A 15,577-nucleotide genomic window follows, 5' to 3' on the forward strand; every position below is an offset into this window, starting at 1 on the left:
GTAGTTGAGGCCAGTTCATTGGCTATATTTAAGAGGGCGTTAGATGTGGCCCTTGTGGCTAAGGGGATCAGAGGGTATGGAGAGAAGGCAGGTACGGGATACTGAGTTGGATGATCAGCCATGATCATATTGAATGGCAGTGCAGGCTCGAAGGGCCGAATGGCCTACTCCTGCACCTAATTTCTATGTTTCTTTCCAAAATCCATAATTGCCACAGTTTGGAAGATGCTTTGCAGACAATTATTTTTAGGTGGGTGCATTCGTGGAAACATAATAGTCCAGCATTGTGTAAAATACCCATGTGCCACTACAGTGAATTACTATTCTCAACCTCAACCCTTCTAGCTTGAAGCAATTGCCGTGGCTTCAGCAAATGTGGGCAAATTGCAGAGACCGCTGCTCCAATGGCTGAGATGCTTTAGGCCAACATTCTCTGGATTTTAGCACTCAGGTGATTCTTTGGACATAGAAAAGGATGCAAAGTGCTGGAGTAATTCGGCGGGACAGGTATCATCTGTGGAGAACATGGACAGGCAATGTTATGGGTCAGGACCCTTCAGACTGATTGCAGGGTGAGGAGAAAGAAAGCTGGGAGAAAGGAGGCAGGATAAAGCGTGGCAAGTGGACACAAGCGAGGGGGGGGGGAGGTTGGATTTGATAGGCAAATGGTTGGAACGAAGGCCAGAGATTAAAACAAAATGTGTGAGACGAAAGGATTGTAAATTATGAAGCCAGAGGAAGGAATAAGTGTGGGGGGGGGGGGGGGGGGTAGTCGTAGGTGTGAATTCAAGTGAGTAACAGTGGAGGAGGGGTGGGAAGAAAAGGAGGGTAAGGGAGAGAAAGGGAGGAGGGGGGGGGGGGGTGGTCAGTCTGTTGTTCTTGGAATTAAGCGAGAGATGGTGCAACATTGATGGTCAGGGTGGGGTATGGAATGGAGAGGCTGGTAGGGACAGTGGATGAGTAAGGCAAGAGCTTTCATTGTGCAGGGGAAGGTGCATATTGAAACAGTGGTTGTGGCACCTAAAATATATTCCTACGGCTTGGTTCAACACAACAACAGAGACCCCGGGATTGATCCTGTCCACGGGGGTTGTATGCGTGGAATTTCCATGTTTGCCCTGCGGATTTGTAGGCTAATTGGCCTCTGTAAAAGTGTGCCCATTGTGTAGGGAGTGGATGCAAAAGTGAGATAACATAGAACGAGGGTGAATGGTGATCAGTCGTCTACGCTGAATCAGTAGGCCTGAGGGTCTGTTTCCATGCTGTATTTGTAAACTAAACTAAAGACTTCAGTCACTTTGGAGATTGAATAGTTTGCACGTGAAGGATTCATGAAAAGTGCCTCGGTGTCTTTTACAAATTTGGCAAAACATCTTTGTATTTGCAAATCAACTGGATATTAGCGGAATGGAACTAGAATTAGATCAGGGAGGTGGTGCTTTCAGCAAAAGAAAAGAAATCCACTACGAAATCAGATTCCATTACCAAATGGGGTAAAAAAATCAGTTTATAGGCATTCATTCTTTTGATAGAAAGCTCCCTGCTGCATTGAGGTACCTGAGTTACGACACAAGGAGTGTCAGCCAGCTTCAGTTGCTGTGAAAATCCAATTGGAGTAGGAGATGCAAGTGTTTTTTCATTCTGTGTAGGAAGGTACTATAGATGCTGGTTTAAACCGAAGATAGACACAAAAAGCTGGAGTAACTCAGCGGGTTACAACATCTCTGGAGAAAAGGAATAGGTGACGTTTCGGGTCAGGACCTTTCTTCAGTTCTTACATTCTGTTTGGCATTATCTATGGTGCGGCCAATGCTCGCAGTTACTTCACGACAAATCATCTGGTGCACTTGTGAGCAGCCAATTTAGGGGCAGCACGGTGGCACAGCAGTAGAGTTGCTGCCTTACAGCACCAGAGACCCAAGTTCGATGCTGACTACGGGTGTTGTCCGTGAGGAGTTTGTACGTTCTCCCCGTGACCACGTGATTTTTCTCCGGGATTTCAGGTTTCCTCCCACATTTCAAAGACATACAGCTTTGTAGGTTAATTGGCTTTGGTGAAAAATTGTAAATTGTTCATAATGTGTAGGATAGTGCTAGTGTACGGGGATCGCTGGTCAGGTTAGACTTGGTGGGCAGAGAGCCTGTTTCCATGCTGTATCTCTAAAACTAATACTAAAACTAAAACTGGAAAATCCTGGTGAATTCTGAAGAGATCCCGCAGGGTCTTCAATATAGTGTCCTGAATCAGTTATCTTTGGGTGCCTCATTAACAACTTTCCCTCTATCAGACGTCAGAGTTGGGGCTACTTGCTAACATTTGAATAGTAATCGGTTTGTTTTGCAATTAAACCAAATCTTACTCTAAATACAAAAATAAAATGTTATTGGAACAGCAAAGGTTCCCGTGCCCCAATATGATGAAAGCCTTGTTTGAAAAGAGGGAGTTGTATTATTCCATGTGGTAAGTGAATAAATAACTAGTGGTCATAGATTCATATTATTGGCAAAACTAGAGGAGCGAAGGAATAGGAGAATTTTTTCTTGAATTGTTGAGATTTGAATCAATCCATCTGGAAGGATGTTAGAAGATACTTCCATTAATAATTTTAAAAGGGAATTGGAATAATTTCTGAAGTTGTTAATACTAAATTGGATCCAGACTCAAAATTAATAATACTTGGAATATCAGAACAAAGTTTAACACTCACAACAAGCCAAAGAAACTTCCTCGACTACAGTATAATAACTGGGAAAAAATGAATATTAAAACTTTGGAAAGGCCCTATAACCCCCACAATTAAAATGTGGATTGTGGAAATGTCGGAGACCCTACATCTAGAAAGACTTGTCTTAATGGACAAACAAGAACGTTTTGTTAAAATATGGGCTCTATTCATTAATTATTTGAAGGGATAGATTGGCCCGGCACGAAAACCCAACTGAAGCTTGAACTCAGGATTAGATGAAAAGTTATACTTTATAATCTACGAACTTATCTCCAATGACGTATTATAAGTAATTCATTCCACCTTTTTTCCTTTTTGATATTTGTAATTATTTCTTTCTCTTTCTATCTATATTTAAAAAAAACCCCACTAGAAACAGAATTAATCAACAATTGAACATTTTAATAATGTATGATTGATGTATATGAAAAGTTTTTTTCTATAATATGTAATTATACTTTACCATAATATGTTTGCTTCTAATAAAAATATATTATTAAAAAAAAAGGGAATTGGATGTGAATGAAAGACTTGCAAGGCAATGCATAAAACGCAAGTGTGCAGCACAAAGCTGGGTTGCCCTTTCAAATGTCAGGACTGGCATAGGGGATGGCACTGATGCACTGTAGGTTTCTATGATATGCTGAATGCATTTCAAAATTGTTCATCAAAAATTAATGTGGAATCAATGAAAGAAAACAAATAACTATTAAGCTGAATATGATGGATAAGCAGAAGGAACATAAAAGTCACAACAGAGAGCAGAGTTGTGTATTTAGAAAATAAACTCATTTGTTGGGCAATCTTCTGTGAGCAGCACCAAAACATAATCCTTCAATATTCGCTTGCAGTAGCGCAGGGCATAACCTACTTGTGTTTAGCAATCTCATTTCTGCTGTTTGCCCTCTGAGGTCAAGTGAACATTTCCTACATCAATCAGGCAGTAATAGAGCTCTGTAAAATGTGGAGGTGGTGAATGTTGTTGGTATTCAGGGAGAGTGGTAATCGGGGTCATTATTCCTCATATCCAAAACACAATACATCAACCCTAATTTTATTGTCAATCCTGCGGTAAAATCTGATGCTCTTTTTAATAGTACAAAAAATATTTAACAGAGTACAACATTTTATTTCAGTGTTTCCTGTACCTCATTCTAAAGAGAATGGAATGAGTCTGTGGAACATTAGGCTCTAATTTGCTGTAGTAGGGCTAGGTCTTCTTTTTGTTGGAATTGCCCACCAAGTTGTTTTTTATATTTGTGTGTTTGACACATTACTAGTAAATATATCAGAGGAAGGGACATCTGAAACTTTTTTTAATTCTTTGACTGTGTGTGGGCTTTTACTGGTGAAAACAGCATTATTTGGTCAATTCTAATTGCCTTAAAGAAATGGATGGTCTTCATGAACAGCTTTGGGAATGTCCTCCCACACTACAGCAGGGTAGGGGATTCCAAGATTTAGACCGTGTGATGATAGAAACATAGAAAATAGGTGCATGAGTAGGCCGTTCGGCCCTTCGAGCCAGCACCACCATTCAATATGATCATGGCTGATCATCCAAAATCAGTACCCCGTTCCTGCTTTCTCCCCATATCCCTTGATTCCGTTAGCCCTATGAGCTATATCTAACTCTCTTGAATACATACTGGATTGGCAATATGTTTCTTGTTGAGTATAATTCTTGGCTTGGAGGGAAATGGCAGGGTGATGGTGGAGGGGAAATGGCCCCGTGATGATGTTCCCATGTGCACGCTGGCCTTCATGCTGATGGTAGAGATCATGTGTTTGGCTGATGGTGTTGGAGTCCCGGTTACTGAGTACCCGATTGAGGAAGCAAAAATTACTTTTCTTAAATCAATCATATAAAATCAGACTGAAGAATTGTGAAAATAATCTATTTGGAAGAAAGCATAAATTGGTGTGGGTGAATTCAGTGCCAAATCACCCACTGGAAGCAAAGAAATGGGAGAGGAAAGAAAATATTTGATGGCAGAGCGGAAGAAATAGGCACAATGGGAATGTTAACAAATACTGACAGATTATTATTTTTTAGCATGTATTTGTCATAGATTATTAGTGATTGAAATGTATTAATTTAGATGACAATGAAATAACGTTAGCTTTTGTGTGGCTGACAGTTTAAAGTTATCATTTAAGTGTATCCCCAATCTTACTTGTGTATGTTCCATTTGAAGCAGACAACAACATATTACTTTAACAAAATGAGTGTCATTGTGCTTTGTAGTGGGTGGGACTCATTGCATGATTTCCTTGCTTAGTTGTGTGTCTGTCCTCTCTTGAATTTGCCACACCATTAGCCACACCATTATTTTGATAGTATCTTTAGCTCAAGCTGAATGTCACAGGAAAAGCAGTTGTCATATCTTGCATAACTAAATGAACTTCTATTGATTTTGAGATATGTATTAGTTTTGGTCTCTTGCCTAGTATTGTATTTGTGTATTGTGAAATATTGTAAAAATTGATTCTCATTTTCAATAATTAAAGTTATTGTGTCTAAGTTGCATGGAGGAGTTCAGTGCCAATAGAGTCACTTTAAAGGTTTTGGATTCTTATATCAGTGATTTTAGTCTCTGACTAACCTCTGGCATTTCAGGGTTTCAGAATTGTATGTTAGCTTCTAATTTATGTCAATTAATTGTATGCAAATCCTGAGTTCCATTTCAGTAACAAATATAATTACAAACTGATAGCAATGGTCACTGTATTAGATTATAATCAAATCTGTCCTATAGTGCCATTGCAATAGATCTTATATTAAGTGACAAAATGCAAATGCTCTTTTGGTTGAAGTAATTTAGAAGAATGATGTTTTGCTCATTTATTTATTAATTTTTTTGTACTCTGAAAACAAGCTCTGTACTCGAATATATGCGCAGAAAATGACACCAAATTTTTACGTATAGGTAAAAAATGCAGCTGCCAATGTTCTCAGGGAAACATGGTTAATATACAAAAATACAAAATTAGTTAAAAAGATTGACCATGCAAAAGTGAGGAAACATCAACGCAAATTCTTGCAAGCCATCCATCAGTGAGTATTGTTCATATTTTTGCCAGTGATTTAACTTTGCAGAATTGCAGGATAAATTCCTTTCATTATTAATTTAGATTAAGAGGCAAAGGTGTAAACTGACTAGCCATCCCTTCAAACAAGGCAATTGTAAAGGGCCTGTCCCACTTGGGCTAGTTCTGGCGAGTTTGCCCTTGACTCGCAGCATGGTCCACACAAGGTCGTAGGAGGTCTTTGTAACTCTCCTTCATGTTCGAGAGTGGTCTCCGTGTACCCGAGGCCTCAGCTAGGTCGTGGCGTTTTTCTCAATATGTTAAAAAATGCCCATGAGTAAAAAAGGTCGCCATGGAAAAAGTCGATACTTGTTTTTACTCGTAGGTTTAGTCGTAGTAGGTTGTAGTAATAATAATAATAATGTTTTGTTTATAGGGACAGTGCATATTAATGAACATTTTGCATGTAAATATGCGAGATTGTAGCCAATCAGTAGCTAATTTCCGTCTCTAGTAGGTTGGCATGTTAGTCGTAGGTAATCGAGGGTAGTTGAAGGTAGTCGAAGGTAGTCATAATCAAAGGGAGGTTGAAGGAGATCGAAGGAGGTCGTCTTCACTCTCCATTATTCGGTGTCCAATTTTCCCGAAGTTAGTCATAGCTAGTCGTAGCTAGTCGAAGCTGGTCTTCAACAAGGTCGAAGGAGGTCTTCTGTATAGTCTAAGGAGGTCTTCAACATGTCATTTTTTTAAACTCTTCTAAACTCGCCAATTAGGTTGCCCAAGTGGGACAGCCCCTTTAGGAAAACTGCCAAAGACAAGGATTTTATCTGCAGTTGTTTGTTTCATCAATTCTTAGTGAGAATGCATGCTATTTAATGAAATGTTTGTATCCCTCAATTAATTGTTAATGTTAAAAGTAGTCTTTTAAATTCTAAGTGACTAATTGTGTGTGATAACAGAATTTACTGTATTTAAATCTTATTTCTTTTGTTGTTTGGTTTAGATAAAGGATTGTAAAAGATCTATGGTAATTCTGTGATTGTTTACTCCCAGCGGGGAACCAGCGAGCATGGGTGGGTGAAATGGGTGCATTAGCTGTATATTTGATATCTGTTTAGGAAGGAACTGCAGATGCTGGTTTGCACCGAAGATAGCCACAAAACGCTGTAGTAACTCATTGGGTCAGGCAGCATCTGTGGAGAAAAGAAAAAGGTGATGTTTCAGGTTGAGAAGAAGGGTATGAAGAAGGGTCTCGACCCGAAACGCCTCTTATTCCTTTTTTCCAGAGATGCTGCCTGACCCGCTGAGTTACTCCAGCATTTTGTGTCTTTCTTTGATATATTCCCTCTTTCGAAAAGGATTAGACACACAAGAGCCCAGGAGAAAAATGATTTCATATTATTTCTATCCATTTACCTATGTGCGGACAGATTGATAAATAATGCTTCATTGTATACTGGTGTTTTTTTTTAATTTTTATATTCATATGTCTTTTACTTTCTCGTGTTAGATTAGTTTTTTGTTAGTTCCCTTGTTACTTCCCTTTGAATATCATGGTAACATTTGTAAAACATCTGGGGATAATATCAAATGATAATTTCCTGTAGTTTATTCTGATATAAATTTCTGTTGGCGACTTGATCTATTGCTTAGCTTTGTTTCCCACTATTTAAAATTACATTTTTTTCATTATATTTATTTTATAAAATTGGTTGAGCAAGGTTGGTTTCACAAAAATTTCCCAAAGGATCACATGAGATCAAACTTAATTGCTTCTACCCTAGCCTGTTCTAAAAAGAGCGAAACAATTGTCAAATTGATATTATTTTGTGCATTGTTTTATGGTATACATTATTTTACATTTACTTTTTTTTTGTTTGTCTTTTTGTATTTCTACAAAATGAATCTAGAGCCCGGAAGTAAGTTGTATGTATTGTATTCCAATGATTTTGCAAATCCCTGTGCATGCAAGAAAGAGGTATCATTGTGAAGCTAATGGTTTGACCTCCTCCATGGAAACCTGATCAGAAACAATGATCTAATCTGTGATAAGTGAAATTCATTTGGAATGATGAAACGGTAAATGGATCTTAAAAACATAAGAAAAATAAAACTTTACTGATTTCATCTTATTTATTTTGCTCTTGCAGCTAAACTACCCTGTGAAGAATCTATAAAATAAAATAAGAAACCGTTCTACAGCAAACTAAAATTACACATGAACAAAATTTAATAAATTCCATTAAAAACTAGAAAGCATTTAATTCAAGATAATCAGTTAAGATTCAAATGCGTATTTCCCCAATTGAAACTTCATTAATATGGTTGATTATAAATTAAATGAGAAAGTAACAATACATTTTTACAAAAGGAAATAGTGTAGACATTAGAGTTTTAGCAAAATAAAACTAAAGTGCTGGAAATTGTCAATTGTTCAGGGAGAAGATACAGAGTGCTGAATATAGTTCTCAGCATTGAAGTGTACAATTACCATAGACAAAGTCCAATGTCCACAATGAGTTAGAGGTGAATGGGACAGTACCCTAGCTGATGGAAGAACCATTCAGAAACCACATAACAGTAAGGTGAAAAGCTGTTCCTGAGTCTGGAGGTGCACGCTTTCAACTTTTGTACCTTCTGCCAGACAGGAATGACTGGGGTGGGACAAGTCTTTGATTAAGTTGGTTGCTTTTCCGAGGCAGCGTGAAGTGTGGATGGTGCGCACAGTCACATCTGTGTGATGGGCTGGGCTACATTTACAACTCTCTGCAATTTCGTGCGGGCTTGAACAGCGTTGTTCCCAAACTAAGCTGTAATGCAATCGGGCAGTGTGTTCTCTATGGTGCATCTGTAATGGTTTGTAAGAGTCAGTACAGACATGTCAGTTTTCTCAGTACCCTCAGGAGATGAAGGTGTTGATGGGCCCTCTTGGCTATTGCATCAGTGTGTTTGGTCCTTGAACATCGCTAGTAATATTAACACCAAGGAACTTGAAGCTCTCAACTACTTGCACTTCTGCACCATTGATGCTGATTGGGGCATGTAGTCCACCATGCTTCCTGAAGTCGATTACTAGCTTCTTCATCTTGCTGACCTTAAGGGAGAGGTTATTGTTTAACACCATGTTACTAATTTCTCCCTCTCCTTCCTGTACTTGGTCTCGTCATTGTTTGTGATCCTGCCCACCACAGTGGTGTCATCTGCAAACTTGCAGGTGGAGTTAGAGCCAAATTTGGCTGCACAGTCGTGAATGTGTTGGGAGTATAGTTCCATTAATCATAATGTTGTAAAGTAATAGATTTTAAGAAAATATAAAGACTGCCAACATTTACAGGGAAGGAAAGAACAAAAGAAGGGGCCTGTGGTGTGGTACCCGATAGGAGAAATGGATTGGTGAAGAGAATTGGCCTTTGTAACTGCAATGGATGATCCAACCAATGACTCGGGTCCTTGCCCAAACTCGCAGCCAACCTTATTGAATCCAGAACCCCAATATCACATTGTTGATCAGCCCCAGAGCCAAGTGTCAAGACCCCTCTGCTCTGCAATTGACTCACATGGATGAACTGGATGAACCATGGCCATGTCCTGTGGAAGCCTTTGACAACCAATAAAGTTCTATTCCGGTTGTGCCAGCGTTGAAAATTGTAAATATTTTCCAAAGTTTCCAAATTTTCCAAATACCTCTGATATATTTTGTTTGTTTGTGCATGGTTTATACTTCAGAATGTGAAAAGGCCTGTATTTGGAAATAGTATATATATTTTTTTCATTTTAAATGAAAGTATATTTATACTGATACACAACGTAGAATTTGAGCTTCTGGAAGTTTGTTTTATCTGGTCTTGTACCTTTCTTTGAATTTTACTTTGGCTTCCTGCCTTGCTTTGTGTTTCAAAGCAACATTGCTGAAAATATCCTTGTTTTCAATGGTCTTATCCAAGGTAATGTTATCTGAGTGCCTGGTTGGCATCAGGTGGTTGTCGATATATACTTTCACAAAGGACTGGAATTTGGATCTCTTGGCCACATTCTTACCCATTTTGGCAGTCACTTTTCAAGGGTAACGATCAATATCAGCAATGTAGGTTGACCGTTAAGGCTTATTAGAAGTTCCATCAACAACTTTTAGTTTAGTTTAGATATACAGCGCAGAAATGGACTCTTTGGCATGCCAACCGGTTATCACTCCATACACTCGCACTATCCTACACACTAGGAACAATTTACAATTTTTACCGAAGCCAATTAACATACAAACCAGTACGTCTTTGGAATGTGGGAGAAAACCAGAGCTGCCAGAGAAAACGCATACGGTCACAGGAAGAACATACTGACTCCGCACAGACAGCACCCGTGGTCAGGATCGAACTCGGGTCCCTGGCGCTGTAAACTCTGTGCCACAGTGCTGCCAATGTTCTTTACAATGACACCACAATTGCAATCAGCCAACAGAAGAACCACCCTCCCAGGTATCGTGAGCCTTACCGTTTCTGCTGCTGCTACTCGATGGCCACCATTTGCCAGCAACTTTTTTTTTCAAAATATACTTTATTCGAGAAATAAATATATACAATACATGATCCTTACAAAACTCCATCCGACATTCTCGGAGGCTATACATCCATTCAATGCTGTTTTCACAAATTATACAAATATTCCCCCCACCCTTGCCACTCACGTGGCCCACTGGTGTGGAATCCCTTCCCTTATTTTGAGGGGTGTCTAGTAGTGACACGTGCTCAACTGTTGTCTTACTTGTATCAGTCACCGCAGGCATGAAATCATCCTCTACTGTTATTGGATATACCTCTGGTTCATGGATGCTTATACTTGCGTAACTATTTAGCAAGTTTTTGAGAATGCAATAAATGTGCTGTCAAAACATGCAGGCAAATAATACAATTTAGAGTTAATTGTCGCAGATGACCTCTTGGTTTTTTAAAGACATGAATGCACGTTGAAGAGTTTAAATTTGAAACCTGACAACACCTACTCCAATCAGTGGAATTGGGTAGAATGAGGGAGTTCTTGGTTTTTATCTGCAGAATAGTGAGAGGTTTTGAGGAGTTCACTCAAACCTTTGGATAAAGAGGCTTTTAAACAGCTTGATTGTTTGTCTCTTAGATGAATTGATTTTTCTTCTGTAAGTAGAGCATGGTCTTGTTCAAAGACTTGCCATAAATTTATGAAAAAGGAAAACCGTGTCGAGAATTAAAATGCTACGTTGATTAATAAAATTGTATTATCTCAGAAATTAAATAATTGTTTTGGAACTGAATTAATTTTCTATAAGTTATTAATAAATTAGAAGTGCTGTTTATTCATAATAATATTTGAAACCATCTCCAACTTCTCGTATATTAGGACAATACAAAAATTAATAAGTAACGTTTTAAAATATATTGGACTGTAGAAAATAATAGTCCCACAAAACAGTTTTATATTGGCCAAACTTGTGTCAAATTGTATCAGATCACATCAATCTAATTGAAAATTTCAAAAAGTATGGTAACATGTCATGTACAATAATAAATGAACGGGAAGCCATTCTAAACAGGTTGTGACTAGCTGCAAGATGTTTATAATGTTATATTTATAATAGGACTCTCACTTATCACTGAGTTACATTGAAAGCAAAGTTATCTTGATTAAATCCATTTTGCAGGACTGGTATCAGGCCAGACGGACATAGGAATATTTCAGATATTTCGGGCCAAGGGACATTTAGGATGAGTTAGAACTACTGAAAAATCATAACTTGAGTTTGGACTGAATTTGGTCCCTGCTATATTCAAATTGTTGGATTCTGAAAGTGGACAACTGTTGAATAACTATAAACTTTCAGAGTTTGGTCAGTTAATGGAAATAATATTTTCTTGTTAAAATGATCATGTCAAAAGTTGAAGAGTGTAGGGTATAATTCAAGTAACTTTGTAGTTGTATTTTGCCTTCCGTAATACCGCTGATGGTACCCAAGCAGAATAATGAGTCTTGAGCTCCACTGAGTCATTTAGTGTCACCGTTAATTAGAAGGAAACGGCAACATTTTGGCAGTGAAATTTTAGGCACAGATTTATGATTTTGAGTATACCTACAATGTGTTTGATCAGGAACTTATCTCTGTAAATTCAAAAAGCAGACATCTGAGGATGCCCCTTTTTTGAATTCACATTAATTCACATAAGGTCATTTAGAAACATAGAAAATAGGTGCAGGAGGAGGCCATTCGGCCCTTCGAGCCAGCACCGCCATTCATTGTGATCATGGCTGATCGTCCCCTATCAATAACCCGTGCCTGCCTTCTCCCCATATCCCTTGACCCCACTAGCCCCTAGAGCTCTATCTAGCTCTCTCTTAAATCCATCCAGTGATTTGGCCTCCACTGCCCTCTGTGGCAGGGAATTCCATAAATTCACAACTCAATTTGATAGGAGTAGAATTTGGCCATTCGGCCCATCAAGTCCAAGCTATTCAATCATGGCTGATCTATCTCTCCCTCCTAACCCCATTCTCCTGCCTTCTCCCCATAACCCCTGACGCCTGTACTAATCAAGAATCTATCTCTGCCTTAAAAATATCCACTGACTTGGCCTCCAGAGCCTTCTGTGGCAAAGAATTCCACAGATTAGGCGGTTAGGGCCGCCACGGTGGTGCAGCAGTAGAGTTGCTGCCTTACAGCACTTGCAGCGCCAGAGATCTGGGTTCGATCCCGACTACGGGCGCTGTCTGTACGGAGTTTGTACGTTTTCCCCATGGGTGTTCTCCGAGATCTTCGATTTCCTCCCACACTCCAAAGACGTACAGGTATGTAGGTGAATTGGCTTGGTGTCTGTGTAAAATTGTCCCTAGTGTGTGTGTAGGATAATGTTAATGTGCAGGGATCGCTGGTCGAGTACGGACTGGGTGGGCCGAAGGGCCTGTTTCCGTGCTGTATTTCCAAACTAAACTAAAACTAAAGATTCACCACCCTCTGACTAAAGATTATCTATTAAATGCAAAGAAATTGAGCATTGGGATTGTCTACAGTTTCCAGAGTTTAAGGTTTGTTAGTGACAAATATATTTCCAGAATTTTGGAGCAAGTTTTGTAAATCATCTTAATAGTGTCATAATTGTAAAGTCAGCATCTTCTAAATCAAAATTAATAAATATGTTGGGCATTGATTGTTAATATATAGGCTGTGCTAAGAGTGATCAATTAAAAATGGGGAATACTTGTTTCCTTTTACAATTGTTCTTTGGTTCGTTAAATGCATTTAGAAGATATTGGCAATCCACATCTCTTCGTTATGTGAATGTATATTGTGCAACAAATTCATCTGATATAGAGCAGACTAGAGATGTCCTTCAGAGTCCAATTAAATCATCATTAACATACTTAGTCTGGAGGAAATGGACGTCAAGTCTTGGTGGAAAGTACGCAGAATTTTGGGGATGGTCTGATACTGATCGTTTGCCATCCTATGTCTCATGGTCATGATACTTAGGCTTTTATGAATGTCTAAACTTTGGTCCGACATTCGTAAAATCCTCTTTTTTTTTAATTCATCTGAAGCTGTCTAATACAGTATATTACGAAATACACATTTTTCTATGCTACCACAATTTTCATATCAAGGAAGCATGCTTCTCATTTAACAGACAGAAGAGTGGTTTTGAACTTTTAAACGTAAGAAAATCATTGTTCATGCAGGTGGTTTGCTCTGATGGATTTTACTGCATGTTGTTTTTTTGAAGATAACATTGCAGAATGAAATGAAATTAACCATTTAAATTGAATGTTGCCTTCAGGTTGCGAGGTGTAAAAATGGAACAACGCAAATTAAATGATCAAGCAAATACTTTGGTGGATCTTGCTAAGGTTAGTGGGGTTCATTTTGAATTTGTCAATTTTCTTAAAATATTGTACCTTGATTTTTGTTCATTGATAGACGATTTATTTCAAGCATGTTCAACGAATGAAGAATTATTGTTGCTGTTTTTAAATTTATGATAAGGCATCATGTCATGATTTTTATTTATTATATTTCGCATATCAATAAAGCAGGTAACCAAACATGGAAAATCAGCAGCATCATTTGTATTCGTGTGATATCTCCCTCACATTGTGTACTTCATACTCACCTATCTCATTCTTTCTCCTCCGTCATGAGAAGTAGTCACACAAGCAAATGGACACAAGTCACGGCAGATACTTCAGTAAATAAAACGTTCAACCACTTTCCTGCAGTTATTTTGTAGGCCTTCCCTGGAGCAGGTGGAGCAAGTTCAAAGCTACAGAAACGGCAAAGCGTTGCTGAAAAAGTCTCTATTTGTGCTGTTTTAGAGGGTGCCTAAAGAAAATCTACTATTGATATCGGGAATTAATTTTTGCTGGGCAGCACTGAAAATCAATTAGGAAATTAGTTAAACTTTTGGTTTAATAATCACCATTTTAAAGTGGTACAATTGTTTGCTGCTTTATTGAACAGAAACCAACAAGGTTGTACCCAAAAAAGAGGCACAAAATGCTGGAGGAACACAGCGGCTCAGGCAGCATCTCAGGAGAACATGGATACACAGCATTTCAGGCTGGGATCCTTCTTCAGACTGATTGTAGTTGTGGGGAGAAAACTGGAAGGGTGATCGTGGCAGGACAAAGCCAGGCAAGGGATAGGTAGATACAGGTAAGGAGGTTCATTGGCATAAGGTTGACAAATTGTCAACTAAGGGGCATGAAGTCTGGAGTCAGATGAAGGGACAAAGGTGGAGGGGAATTACCACAATCTCGCTCCAACTTTCCTTTTCTCCCAATTAAAAGGAGAAAAGGAAAGGGGAGTGAGATTGGTGTATTTGGTTAGTTACCTAAAATTGGATTATTCAATGATCATGCCATTAGGTTGTAAACTACCCAAGTGGAATTTGATGTGCTATTCCTCCATTTTGCACGTGGCCTCACTCTGGTAATGGCGGAGGCTCAGGACAGAAAGGTCAGTGTGGGAAGGGGAGTCAAAGTGGTCAGCAACTGGGAGATCCAGCAGGCCTTGATGGACTGTGCGCAAGTATTCGGCAAAACAGTTGCCTGGTCTATGTTTGGTTTCAGCAATGTAAAGGAGCCCACCTCGTGAGCACTACATGCAGTAGGTGGCGCTGGAGGAGATGTATGTGAACCTCTGTCACACCTGGAAGGGCTGCTGGGGTCCCTGGGTGGATGTGAGGGAGAAGACGTAGGGACAGGTGTTTCACCTTATGCGGTTGCACGGGAAAGTATCTGGGGAGGGGGTGGTTTGGGTGGGAAGCGATGTGTGAACCAAGGAGTTGCCCAAGTAGTTGCAGGGATGTTGACTAAAAGTTTCCATTTTCAGATAGCTTTCATTAAACATGAACATTTCTCAGAAGGAGCCTGTCCATAGTATTAACTTTATTGGAATTCATTTGAAGATAATTCGCCTGATATAACTCGGCATAGGTCAGACAGGCTGCAAGAACTTCCTTTTTTTTAACCACATAGATGGCAGGCACCTTCTTTGTCCTCTTGAATATAAGGTTTTTTGAGACACCATTGCATAAACTCTTTTCTACAGATCAACTGAGGTAGGAGGAGACTGCATCAACAGAAATTCAGGGATCGAATGGCAGGGCGAGTATATTCGCGGGTATCAAACAGGAGTAGTGATCATAAGGTAACTAACTATTGTGTAAAATATTTAGGTAAATATTATCTATATTACTAAAAGTCTGATCTTGACCACTTCCTGTTGTTCTGTATATTGATTTTAGAAAAAACGCTGCCACATACGGCTGTGATTTTTGGCCATCTTACTCAGAGTCCCCCTTCCG

The 15,577-nt window shown here is 39.0% G+C and overlaps 1 protein-coding gene across 2 annotated transcripts in view; it reads left to right on the forward strand.

The window, feature by feature from the left end:
• kcnn2 (potassium calcium-activated channel subfamily N member 2) overlaps nucleotides 1–15,577 on the forward strand; it is a 120,632-nt gene that overhangs the window by 96,477 nt on the left and 8,578 nt on the right. The window contains exons 6-8 of one of the 2 annotated variants that reach the window (XM_033017443.1): nucleotides 5,657–5,784; nucleotides 7,667–7,675; nucleotides 13,550–13,619. In XM_033017443.1, coding sequence (XP_032873334.1) covers nucleotides 5,657–5,784; nucleotides 7,667–7,675; nucleotides 13,550–13,619 — 207 coding nt within the window. The remainder of the gene's footprint in view (nucleotides 1–5,656; nucleotides 5,785–7,666; nucleotides 7,676–13,549; nucleotides 13,620–15,577) is intronic. The other variant, XM_033017444.1, reaches the window with a different exon arrangement.

This window comes from Amblyraja radiata, chromosome 3, assembly GCF_010909765.2.
Source record: "Amblyraja radiata isolate CabotCenter1 chromosome 3, sAmbRad1.1.pri, whole genome shotgun sequence".
Classification (NCBI taxonomy): domain Eukaryota; kingdom Metazoa; phylum Chordata; class Chondrichthyes; order Rajiformes; family Rajidae; genus Amblyraja; species Amblyraja radiata.